Raw genomic sequence first — 12,896 nt, 5'->3', positions numbered from 1 at the left:
TTTTAAAAAATTAATAAAGCAAACTGCTTTTCCTTGTTTTAAAAGACAAGTTCAAGCAACAGTTATTTTCTAGAATATTTATCATTAGTTAACAATACCATCCATGTTAGTCACTTTTTATTGCTGTGATGAAATTCCTGAGAGAAATCAGAAGGAAGGATTTATTTGGGCTCATGGTGTCAGAAGTTATAGACCCATGATGCTTTGGGCCTGAGATAAGGCAGAATATCTTAGCTGTGAAGTGGGTGGTAGAGAAAACAGCTGGCCTCATGACATCCAGGAAGCAGAGAGAGAAAGAGAGAAATAGGGGCGCATACCCCTAATGACCTGCTTCCGTCAGCTGGGCCTTCCCTCCCAGTCCACCACCATCTAATAATACCGTTGGACTATGGCTCTGCTGGTGGGTTAACCCATCCATTAGTTCAGACCCACAAGACTCCATCAGCCCTCAGGAGCACTACCAACTGGGCACAAAGCCTTCAACACATGAGCCTTCCTGGGATGCGTCATAGCCACCTGACATATGGAAACCTGTGTGCATGTGGACACCTCATGATGTCAGACTTGGGCTTTATTTAGTACGTTAGTTTTCTTTTTTAAACTACATAATTAGTTTGTGACCATCAGACTGAGTGGTTTTTCCTGATTACTTTTTGGTCCCACAGCCTTTCTTTCTAGATGCCTTTAAAGATGAGTGCTGCTTAGGAGAGCCACCACCACTTTTTCTGCACTCCTGGCACCTCAAGCCCTGGCTGCCTGGTTACCATTTCACTCATGTCAATGGACTCAGTGTGTATTTATTTGTTCCTGCTTCAGATTCTGCACCAGACTTTCTAAACATTGTTTTGTTTTGTTTTCTTTTACCTTCCGAGTGCTGGGATTATAGTCCCATGCCACCACACCCGGTTTTGTGTGGTGCTGGGGATGAAACCCAGGACTTTGTGCGTGCCAAACAAGTATTTTCCCACCTGAACTACATCTGCACATTTGATGCCCCAGGTTTAGACATTCTTGGGAATACAGACAAAAGAGTAAAGCAATCACTGATTTTAAACACGTTGAACTCTATATTCGGTGCTAAAGAGGTATTTAATTAGCTTCAAGAAAACCTGCACCCTTCTTTCCAGCCTTGTGGGATATCAGGACCTCTAAGACAGTCCTGGGAAGTCGGTGGAAGCTTCAGTCTGCTTTAGAGCTGCCAGAGGCTGGCTCACCAGAAACCAGAGTTGCACAGGATGGAGCCAGTGCTGTTCAGCCTAAATACAGCGCAGGGTTGAGACTGAGTCCTCTTGTTCATTGTGTTGGATAATACCAGGTTTTGTTTCCTCTACTGCGCCTCCTGAATTAGAATTCCTCATTATTCGTGTTTGATGCCCTTTTTTCTTTGTGTTTGTAACAGAGAATTCTAATTTTAAAATAATTAATTTTAAGGCTAACATTTTAAACTTTTGATGTTCTTGTTTTAAGTTTCAAATTCTAAACTGTTAAGACCTTCTGAGTGCAGTAAACTTTCAGGGATGGGGAGGGGCTCTGCCAGAAGCTGTGGTACGGCAGATCTCTCAAATGAAGATATTTTTCACTGCAGATTTCTCTCAAGCTGACCTAAGTCACCCGAAGGTTTGAACTGTGACTGCCCTGCTTACCTGCCCTGGGGAAAGTAGCGAGGCAGACCTTGAGGGAGAGGAGGGAGGGAGGGAGAGGGAGAGGGAGAGGGAGAGAGAGAACAAGCACTCCCCTCCACAAAGCTAAGCAGGCATCTTAGAGGCAGGGGTATTCCTGCATCGTAAAGCAGTTAGTAAGGGAATTGTGGGAGACACAGATGCGGAAATGGAGACTGTGTTTTGAGCTTTTGCATGTATGTGTTTTGCATGCATGTGTATGTATGTGTGTTTGCTTATGTATGTGCACGTAGAGGCCAGAGGATGATAGCGGGTGTCTTCCTCAGTCCCTCTCCCTCATGCAAGGTCTCACTGAACCTGGAGCCTGGTGGTTCAGCTAGTCTAGCCAGTCAGTTTCCCCAGGTACCTCTGTCTCTGCCTCTTGAGAGCTGGGATTGTAGGTGACTACCATGCCTTTCTAGCTTTATGTGGCTGCTGGGGATCCACACTCCAGCATGCAGGGCAAATGCTTTCTCCACCGAGCCATCTCCCAGCCCCTGGAGTCTATGGGATTTTTAGAAATAATAATTTCTTGAAGATTTCTTTTTCTTTTTATTTATGTGTGTGCCTCTTTGCGAGTGAATGCTGTGTGTATGCAGGTGCCCGCCGAGGCCAGAAGAGGCATCAGATCCCTTGGAGCTGGAGTTACAGGCAGTTGTGAGCTGGCCAATGTGGGTGCTGGGAAACAAACTCTGGTTCTCTAGAAGAGCAACCAGCTCACCGAGGGTCTGTAGACCCTCTCCCTCCCCACACCTTTTTTAAAAGATAATAGAATGGTAAAGGAGAGAAGGAACAGCAGGCAAGAAGATATCCCCAAGTGTGGAGAGGACACGAGAGCCAGGTTTGACATTGATGTTTTAAAGCAGGGAACAACTTCATAGGACTCTGAGAGTTAAACTGAAAAGTTGAGGGCTCATGGCCCATGGGAGCAAAGGAGAGGCACCAAGGAGATGTTGGTGTCTGATCAGCCAAGGGACCAAGTGATGCAGATACAGAGGGAAGTTTGGAGCTTAATGCAGGTGAGGGGACAAAGTTCAGTTTCTGACTGGTTGGCTATGGTGGGGACTATGAAGTGCCCACAGGAGGCTGGTGGTCACACAGTTGGTGCCCTGGGTGGCACTCAGGAGGAGTCCGCTCAGGAAGCGTGCACTCAGGTGTACTATGGCAATCCTCCAGGTCGTCTCCCGACAGTCATACCTGCAGGGCTCCATCCTGTGTGTGTCTGCTTGCACTGTCTCTGCTCTTCTGTCCCTTTGTCACTGGGCTGTTGCGTTTGTTCAGATCCTTGTCTACAGTTTGTCCTCACAGAGGAAGGAGTCCCACACAGCTATTCCATCCTGTGCGTGGAGGCACCTGGGCTGAGGTACTCCCTTTCAGGTGCTCAGCTTCCTGAGAGACTAGGAAGCAAGCACCTCACAGCCCACAGGCATCCAATTTCTGGGCTGCTTTTTTTCCCTTTTGAGAGGTGAGAAAATGACTCTCCTCACCACAGCCCACCCCCACCTTCTGGCTCAGGCTTCCTGCCCACTGGTGCTTCCTGCCCTGAACCTACTTGGGTGGCACCTCATGATGTGCAATCAAGAGCTGACGGTCAGCAATGTCCATACTGGCAAGCTGAACATGGTGTTTGCTTTTCTCATGAACAATGGACAGTTGTCTGGTATTTCTATCTCCACAGTCGACAGAGTGTCTGGTATTTCTGTCTCCTAAGTCAAGGGCAAGCCTGGGGGTATCAAAGGTCTTCGTGTGGCATTCTGCACAGTCCTGTGCTTTCGCTGCCCTGTCTGTGGTTCCATACCTTTTGTTCCATGTTGGTAGGTCCTGAGGTGGGCACCCACGGGGCTTTGAATGTTCTATGCACCCGTGGTTCCAGGTCCACTCCCTGCTTCCTGTCTGCGGTGATCCTCTGCAACACACTCCTCCCACCCTGACGTCCTGTCGAACCCATGGGACCCAGCAGCTCTAGACTGAACACTGAAACCATGAGCCAGAGTAGACCCTTCCTCCCTGGTGACGTAAGAGTGACCAAAACTGGTTCTTTTACACAATTTTGACAGGCTGTTCTTTGAGCTGATGGCTTTTCCACATTTGTGCTTGGCAGCTGACCTTCATTTTGACTATCATTAAAAGCTTTTCATACATGACTTTAAAATTTTTGTTGCATTTATTTTTTTTATTCATGTGTATGTATGATGGGGAGTGGTACCACAGCATGCATGTAGAAGTCAGAGGACAGCTTGCAGGACTCATGTCTTACCCTCTACCATGTGGATCCCAGGGATCCAAGTCTGGTCATCAAGTATGATGGCAAGCACCTTTACCTGCTGAGCCATCTTGCAGCCCTTTATATGTCATTTTTACCAGAAGGTACAAGCTCTTAACAAAGTGAAAACCAGCAAAAATATATGCAAATACGTGATTAGGTCAAGAGAATTAATTGTGCAAAATGTTTGGGTGTTTTCAAAAAAGTACAGGGGAAGTAACAGTTACTAAATCAAGACATTTTTATGAGAACTATAAAAGACTGGTGATTGGAACAAGCTAATTAAATTGACCTTTATGTTTTCTACACCCTTCTGGAGGCTCCACTAATCCTGGGCCTCCCAGTGCGCAAATAAACATCTTCAATGCTGACTGTTGGGGGGCGGGAGGGAACAACACCATTAATCCCTTTCTGAAGGGAAAGGACAATAAATTTCCAATTATAAATGTGAGGAGGCCATTGAAGAGGGAACTTCATCTTTCGTTATCTAGCTTTGTTTCCTGTTGAGGGCTGACAGCACTAGAGCTTCAAACACAACTGTTGAGGTTGGAGATGGGATATCAGATAGCATAAGACCAGAGAAATACAAGTACGGCTAAATAAGCTTTCATACCAAATTGTAAGATAGATCTTAAAAGGGATCTTACCTGCAACTAGCAGCTTTGCCCTAGAACTTGAACTTTTGTCGAAAAGTTTATTTTGCATGGGCTTCCCAGCCAGCCGAGGAGCAACCTTAGAAACGTTTGTGCCTGTGTCTGGGAACTGGAATGAGCAGAGGTTACTATGGTGTCTGTGTCCTTGCTCTGCCAGCATCAGTCTGGGGTCTGTCAGCAGCCTGCAGAGTTGTACAGTGAATCACCTCATGGGATGGTACCTGTGTTTGGGGGCCTTTGGAGAAGAGTGTACCTTTGTACTATGTGAAACATCCAGAAACAGACAAACCTACGAAGACAAAAATAAATCGTGACTCCTAAGACAAGGGATGGAAGGAGAGTGAGCAAGTGGAGCTGGGTATGATTTGAAAAATGCTCTAAAAATGGTTGTATTAATAGTTGTATGGCTTGTACATGGACCAAAACCCTTGAATTGTATTCTTTAGGTGAATGGTATGTTATATGAGTTGTGTCTAAGTACTGCTGTTGAAAAAAGAATATGTAGGGACCAGCAAGATGCCTCAGGCCTGAAGACTTGAGTTTGATTCTTGGAATCTATTTAGTAGAAGGAGAGAACTGCTTCCCACAAGTTGTACAGGCACACAAATTAGTTAATTAATAAAAATAAATAAATAAATAAAAACTAGAGAGGATAGACCAAGGCACCCAGTGCTTATCTCTGGCCTTCACACTTACACACACACACACACACACACACACACATACACACACACACAAATAACCTTTTTTTAAGAAAACTGTTAGAGTTTGAGTTTATATTTAGTAAGAGACTTGTTCTCAATATTGATTTTATCTGCTTTTCTCCACTGACAACTGAATTGAAGGAGTGATATAGTTTATAAAGTGAAATGATCAGATGTACAGAAGGTGAAGCCATTGGTGGAGTTTTTGTAGTGGGTTTACATTTATCATTAGTGTTGTGTTCCATAAGCTAACAGGAGATCATTGTTCATTTCCTAAATCCCTGTGGATCGACAGCACAAGTTATCCTGGTTACTAACTAGAGGAGCAGGTAGGAAGCTTGGAGACAGACCTTGTAGTCCAGCTGTGCTCCTTTGCAGATAAATGGATCTGGGGTGGTGGGCCATGGTTGTTGATTAGGGCCTTTTACTGCAGACCCTTTCGTTCTGCCCCTCTGTGACCTCTGCCTCCCTCTTTTCTCATTGGTTTGAGAGGATGCGGGGCTGTAAGCAGACCAAAGACAGAAGGAAGACCTTGTGGGTTGATTGCTAGGTTAGCTTTCCTAGGGAGTTGTGAATAAATACCTGTTCACTCCAGATAGGGTGCCAACAACAAACCTCAGAGCAATTCTACCAAGTCCAACTTAATGAATGAATGAATTTATTGGACTTATGTAACGATTATGGATGATCCCAAAACTGTTGCATCCCTGAAAAGTCCCACACCAGCACAGGTGACAATCTACGAAAACTGCCTAGATGGAGTCCCATCCCATTCCCTCCTGCTCCCCCTGCAGTCAGCCTTTCATCTCCAAAGCCTTGGACAGCTGGAGCAGGATTACTGACAGCTGGGAGAGTGTTACAGGCGGAATCAAGTGGCAGGAATCTCTGGTGGAGGTCTGATGACCCTCCACTCCCTTTCTATATGGGACCCTCTTCAGGTCCGTCTTGTGAGAGTTACAGATGCTCTGATTCAGACGGTAACAGGCATGCTGTGCTGGAGAACAGCATTCCACAACAGCTGGAGGTCTTCAACTTGAAACACCTTCATGAAATGCTTTAAATTCCCTTATGAAACTTTGTTATATTAATGGCTATAGAAAATAATCTCTTGTCATTTTGAACTGATAGGTTCAGAGTCCTGGATTTAGAATTTAAATAATGTCACCTTCTTACAGAACATAGAACTATCTAAACTTTGTCCGTGGCAAGGGATTTGGATTCTAATGACAGTAAATCTCTCCAACCCTGGGTGGATTTCTGTGGGTAATTTTGTCTGGCAGCTTTATCCTCGGGGCATACAGGTGGATAAGATTGGTGAAAAGTATTTTACTTTGAAAATGGAAACTAGGAAGATGAACTAAACCAACCCGGAAAATGACACTTTTCAATCTTGGCTAGATCAGATCTGAATCTCAGACTTGGCCTTTTAAAGATCTCTTTTTTTTTTTTAGGTGTGTCTGTCTGTCTGTCTGTGGATATGTGGGTATGTGTCTGTCAGTATAGGGGTGTGTTCACATGAGTACAGTACCCACGGATGCCAGAAGAGGGTGTCAGATTCCCCCAGAACTGGAGTTACAGGCATTTGTGAGCCTCCTGCTTGTGGGTGGGTTCTGGGAACCAAACTCTGGTCCTCTGAAAGAGCAAGAAGAACTCTTAACCGCTGGACCATCTCTCCAGCCCTAGACTTGGGCTTTTAAATAAAGTGATTGAAAAAGAATTTTTGAAATAAGTCCTTCTCTTGGCCTTCATTCTTCTGTGTAGACCTAGGCCTACTTGCCAATTCCATTATCTTCTTCCCTGTTTGTTTCCCAGCTAAGTATTGTGGAGGATAAGCTAAAAGTCAGCATTCCCGGTGTGAAAAAATTATTCTCTTCGCCTTTTCTACCAGGGAAGACCATGCGCTTTTCACCAAAGAAAGAGGGGATGGGATAGATAGAGGCCAGCGTGGAGGGAGAATTAAAACCTCCCAACGTTTCTCAGCCCATGTGATAACCAAGGTAGTCATAATGAAGTGTGCCACCGGACCAGAACTGTGTGTGTCCTAGGATTGACATTGCCTTTGCAGTCTGTAGGACCCATAGGAAGCGTTAAAACCTGCGTGTCCTTCAGTCTTATCTCCGTGCTGCATAAACTGACTTGGTCCCAGGTGCAGCCGCACGTATTCTCCTAAACCTTGTTTGCCACACACGTGTGTCTGGGTTCTTGCCTGGAGAGAGGATAGCTCTGACCCCTGCCCCCTGCAGGTGCAGTTGAGCAAAACAGCTTTGTAGGCAGATTAATAAAAATGTTAAGGAAAGTGATCTGGGCTGCATTAGCACCATGGCTGTTATTGATAGTATTTTCTACACACTTCACTCTGCAAAATCGAAAACATACAGTCAAGCTTGATTTCATGCCAGCTGACTCACACTCTAAATTGGTATTAGAAGATGTTTGTCACCATAGAAAAATCAATATCAACTTTCCCATTGAAATGCCTGTCACACCTAGAGCCCGGGGCCTCAAGTATGCTGTCCTAACTGGTAGGTTAGTAAGAACAGAGGCCAGTCTTTGCTGGCACCCTCTGAACCTCTGTCTTCTTATCTGGAATAATCTCTAAAGTTGCTTCCATCTCTAATGCTCTTTGGTTATGAGAAGGGACCCCTTGGGACACTTAAAGATCACCCCCATGCTCCATTTCCTACAAGTCTTCCTGGCCTCTCTCCTATCCAAGCTGGGGTTCAGCATTTTTGTTTTTCTTTGCAATGGAACAAAGACCCTGAGACATTTCATGTTCTGTGTCATTGGATGGCACCGTGGGACGCTGGTGCCTCTGAACACGAGTCCTTCCCTTAGTACGTGCACTTGTTCTTGCAGACGTTGTCTGAACGCATCTGCAATCTGTGAAGTGTTATTCTGTATGGCCCTGTGAATTATTATCATCCTGTCTTTAACCTTGCCCAGATGTCCTAGACCATCATTGCATCCTTGCTGAGGTGATAGTACTATAAGGTCTTCTGACTCTCCTTGAGAAACATACTCCTTCTAAGGCCTCTGTCCTCCAGCCCTTCCTAAAGCAAGGATCCAGGAAATGTATTTTGGTTTGGTGTTCTGGTTTGGTCTGGGTTCATGTGTGCGTGTGTGTGTTGCATTGCATGCCTGTGTGAATGGGTATTTGCAGATATGTATGCACACGTCTGCGGGTGTGTGTAGAGGTCAGATGTTGACATTTAGTGTCTTCCTCAGCCACTATCCATGTTACTTACTGAGGCGGGGTCTCCCTGATCCATCTAGTCTAACCAGCCAGCTTGCTGTGGGACACTTGCTTCTGTCTCTGAGTGCTGGGATTACAGGCAGGCCAACTCAGGTACTCAGGCTTGTGCAGCAAATACTTTATCTACTGAGCAATCTCCTCATCCTAGGAAATGTGTTTTTGAATCATAAAAGGTCTTTGATAGAGGTTTTGCTAATCCAGGCTCCCCCTGGGCTTAGTACCCTTCATTTTACCAACCAGAAATGGAGGCTCAAAGAGGCTAAAATACATATGCAAAGACTGCGGGATGGAATGCTGGATGGCAGGTAGTATGGACGAGAGAGAACATTTTAGATCCTTGGCTAGCATCCTCAGCTTTGCACTATGTTGCCTAGAAACTCAAGTTTGCCTTATTTCAGAGGCTAGAAGAAGTCTACACTTAATGTTCTGTTATGGCTGAGTTTGTTCTTGATGGTCCTTGTCCCTTTTTTTGTCTCCAGGGGAAGTCTCAGGCAGGAATCCTGGACACCTGACTCTATCTGTAGGGTTTTTACCTTCAAGTGGGGAAAGGGACCTAATGGGAGTGCTGTACATCTGAAATAAAGAGCTGGATTTTTCCAGGCCTTAGAGTCATTCCACAGGTCGGGCACTTGGGGTAAAATTGCATTAACTCCTGGTTTCTAGTCATTATTATATAAGGCTTCTGCTAAGTTTGATTAATACGTTTTATGTTGATGTGAAAGGACGGTCTAAATTTTGACAGTGTCCCCAACTTTACTCATGGTTTGGGAAACAGAGCCTAAGGAATTGCTTGTTTGCATCCTATAAGTTGGGGCTAAAATGAATTGAGACAGAATCAAAATTAGAATTATAAGGTTCTTATATGCCAAACACAAAGTTTGCAGTGCATGATTATTATGTCTTTGAAAGTGAGGGAAAGGCAAAGAATCTTGCATGAGGTGGTTAGCGCTAAGAATTTCTCACACTATTTTATTAGTACATTTTTAAACTTTTTAAACCTATATACAGCCTTGTTCGTGATACAGTAAACTTAATCAATGAATGCAGTAAGTGCTGCAAATGTTTGAGTGTAGTTTCCTATTTTAACCAAACTAGAGTTGGAGAGAATAAAAGAAAGGCGCATGTGTGTTAGCACTCTGAATACACTCCACGTGTGGCAGTGCAAACACAGTATAACCCCTACTCAGGAGACCTTCAGTTTTCACAGCTGGTACACAACCCAGCTTCATCAGTACCATCTACTTCTTAGAATGCCCCAGTCCCAACCCGGGGGGTCAGAATCTTCAGTTTGGTGTGGCCCCTAGGTGATTTGGTTGACTGCACAACTCTCGGTTACTTTCTCCTGTGTTGGTCCTGGAGAAGGTTGCTTTCCCATCTACGTTACTTAGGAAGAAAGCTACCAAACTTGTGATGGCTGGGCTTGTCAACTTGATTGGACTGAGAGATGTCTAGGACTAGATTTGTATGAGAGAGTGCTTCCAGAAAGGACTGATCTATGGGGCAGTAACTGAGGGGAAAGTCTCACTGCAGATGAAATAGAAGCTGACGAGGACAAAGCCAGCAGTGAGCTTGCTCTACCTCACCTCCCTACTCACTTCCTGAGGTGATGTGCTGTGACCAGCCATCCTCTGCCATGTGCTCCCACCACAGTGTCCTGTGTTAGCCCCTGGGGCCAAGCAGCTGGGTTGGACCTTCTGAAACCATGCACCGAAATAAATCCTTCCTCCAGTTGTTTCTGTCAGGCATTTTGGTCACAGTAACCCAAATGTAACTAATGTAAAACAGATGCTGTTGTAACTGATCCTGAGTGAATACAGGTGTCCCTTATGACCCCTGTCATGTCCCACACGACACACACACAGTTATCCTATTATGTTGTCTCTCTACTGGTTTACTTTCTGTTCCTCCTGGCTGTCACAAAGTTGATTTCTTCTGCTTTGGTTTTATGCCTGGAGATAATTTACAGTCTCACAATACCTACATCTCTCTATTTGCAGCAAATGCCCTTTTGCATATTAATATTTGGGAGAGAAAAACAGTAAGACCATTAGCAGTGAACAATAATTACTTTTTGCTAGCATTTATGCACAAAAGGGGACATTCACTTTGATTTTCTTCATTTTTATTCTAAGCAGGAAGAAATGTAAAGGAAGGGGTTTTTTCCTTAAGAAAAAAAAGTAATTAACTGAGTACTAAACTCTTGCTAATATAGCCATTTTCATCCTGAAAATCCCTTTCATCGTGCTCTGTCTACCTAATGAATTTCAGTTGTCTTAAGAATAATTTAACAGTGCCAAATCCTGGTGGTTAAAGTCCTGCTGGAGTTACATTGATTTTTTTTTTTCATCTCAAGTTTTCTAATAAGCTAAGGAAAGCAGATTTAGTTAATTGGCAGTCTTACATCTGCACTTGGCAGGTGTGCTTGGCTTACACTGGAACCGAGATGCGCTCTCTCAGGATATAATGGTCCACTGCCGTGGTGCCAGGTGCATCCTGGGAAATCAAGATACGCCCGTGGGCCATTTCCCTGTTCAAGCTTCTGTGCTGCTGTGGTCTGATTCTACCTTGGATGGCTCCAACTTGATGGATTTCATCTGAAAAGGAAGGACAGGAGAAGGTGACCTGATATGCTGGGCATAGTCTCTTTGACTGAAAGTTCATGGGCGGCTCTCCTGTCTGCCTCACGAGCTGTCTGTGTCCCCTGGAATAAACAGTGTTTAGTGCACTGGTTCCTATGGATACCATGTTTAGAGAGGAAATCGAAGAAGAAAGCCATCTTTGCCTCTGACTCCCCACACAAGTGAGCCAGCTGGGGATGGCATCATTACTCAAGGGCACTGTTCATAGTTATGAAACCAGACTTCCTCAGATACGGGAGTTCGCCAGTGCCACTGGTCAAATGACCAGTGTGAAAAAGGGCAGGGCAAGCAAGGGAACTTTCCTGGCAGCTCTAAGGAAGAAGAGAGACACTGACGGAAGTCTGAGGTGAGAGAAGGCACACAGGACCCCAGCTGTAGTGTGGACAGCATGAACCACATGCTGGGGTGTAGTGCTTTCTGCAGAGTCTCAAAACAGCCTCTCCCTACCCACCCCCAGTTGTGCTCAAAAACTGAAGAGGAGTGGGGATGGACTAAGCCAGAGTCTTTTGGTGAGTTGTGGAATACACTTGCCTAGACTCCTGCCTCCTCCACAGGCAGCAGGTGACTAGTTAAGTTCTTTACTGTTTACTAGGTGAGACCTTGGGTTCTGAGCCAGCCACATTGGAAGTCTAGTTCTTCCTTTCCTAGCTGGGTGACCTTTGCTCTCTTGCGAAACCTCTTTTAACCATCTCGTCATCTATCGAGTGATGGTGATAGTGATGGTAAAGATTGCATGGGGATCTTACCAGAATGGGAATGTGCTGGTGCCCTGCGTGCAATACGAAGGAATACTTGTGACTGCGCAGTTTCCTATCGTGAGTGAAGCCTAATCTTACTCCGAAGAAAAGTGGGAGTCCTTGTCCAACTCTGAAAAGAAGAATGAAGTGAACAAAGTAACTGATCATAATTCTAGATCTGTTTGTTTTTGTTTGTTTCTTTTGTTTTGAGACAAGGTCTCACTGTGTAGCCCTGGCTGGCCTGGAACTCACTGTGTAGATGAGGCTGACCCGGATCCTGCAGCAGTCCTCCAGATTGCTAAGATTACAGGTGTGCACCACCACACCCAGCTCAGGACTAGCCTTTAAGGTCATTAGACTCACAGTACTTACCCAACTGTTTTCATTTCATTAAAAAGTCTTGCAGTTTGAGTTACAAGAATTGTAAAATATTATCAGCCACCGACCAATGTATTCCAAATGCAAGTACCACACTTTAACCAATTCTCTTCCCTCCCCCTCTCTTACCCCTCCGGGAAGAATTCCTTGACCAGAAGTGCTCCCCTTCCCAATGACTCCCAGGCACGCAGCGGGGCTCGGTTTCATACGTCCTATGACAAAAGATACGTCATCAAGACCATTACCAGCGAGGACGTGGCAGAGATGCACAACATCCTCAAAAAGTACCACCAGGTAACTTTCTGTTTTTATCTGAACTTAGAGCACTTTGGTATTTCCACCTGCCATAAGGCCAAAAGTCTGACTGTGCTTAGGCAGCGGTGCGCCTGCATTCAACACCACAGTCTCCTCCAGCCTGGTGATCTAAAGCGACTGCTATCACTGACAGTTAGCCCGAGAATGCTTGTGTTTGCTACTTACATAATCACTTTAAGTTTACTCTCCCTATAATAGTTTAGGTCCTCACCACTCTGTAAAAGTCACTGAGCTTAAAGATTTGGGAACTTGCCAGAAGATTCTTGGGCTAAAAGTTAGGTGCTGACCTCTGAACT

The 12,896-nt window shown here is 45.0% G+C and overlaps 1 protein-coding gene across 2 annotated transcripts in view; it reads left to right on the top strand.

The window, feature by feature from the left end:
* The window catches only part of Pip4k2a (phosphatidylinositol-5-phosphate 4-kinase type 2 alpha), a 172,940-nt gene that overhangs the window by 106,218 nt on the left and 53,826 nt on the right, over window positions 1-12,896 (top strand). For both annotated transcript variants that reach the window (XM_008831721.2, XM_008831720.2), the window contains one exon: window positions 12,427-12,579. In XM_008831721.2, coding sequence (XP_008829943.1) covers window positions 12,427-12,579 — 153 coding nt within the window. The remainder of the gene's footprint in view (window positions 1-12,426; window positions 12,580-12,896) is intronic.

This window comes from Nannospalax galili, unplaced genomic scaffold (assembly GCF_000622305.1).
Source record: "Nannospalax galili isolate Female #2095 unplaced genomic scaffold, S.galili_v1.0 scaffold14, whole genome shotgun sequence".
NCBI lineage: Eukaryota > Metazoa > Chordata > Mammalia > Rodentia > Spalacidae > Nannospalax > Nannospalax galili.
The sequence above is the reverse complement of the archived record's forward strand: the minus strand, read 5'-3'. Positions and strand labels throughout refer to the sequence as shown.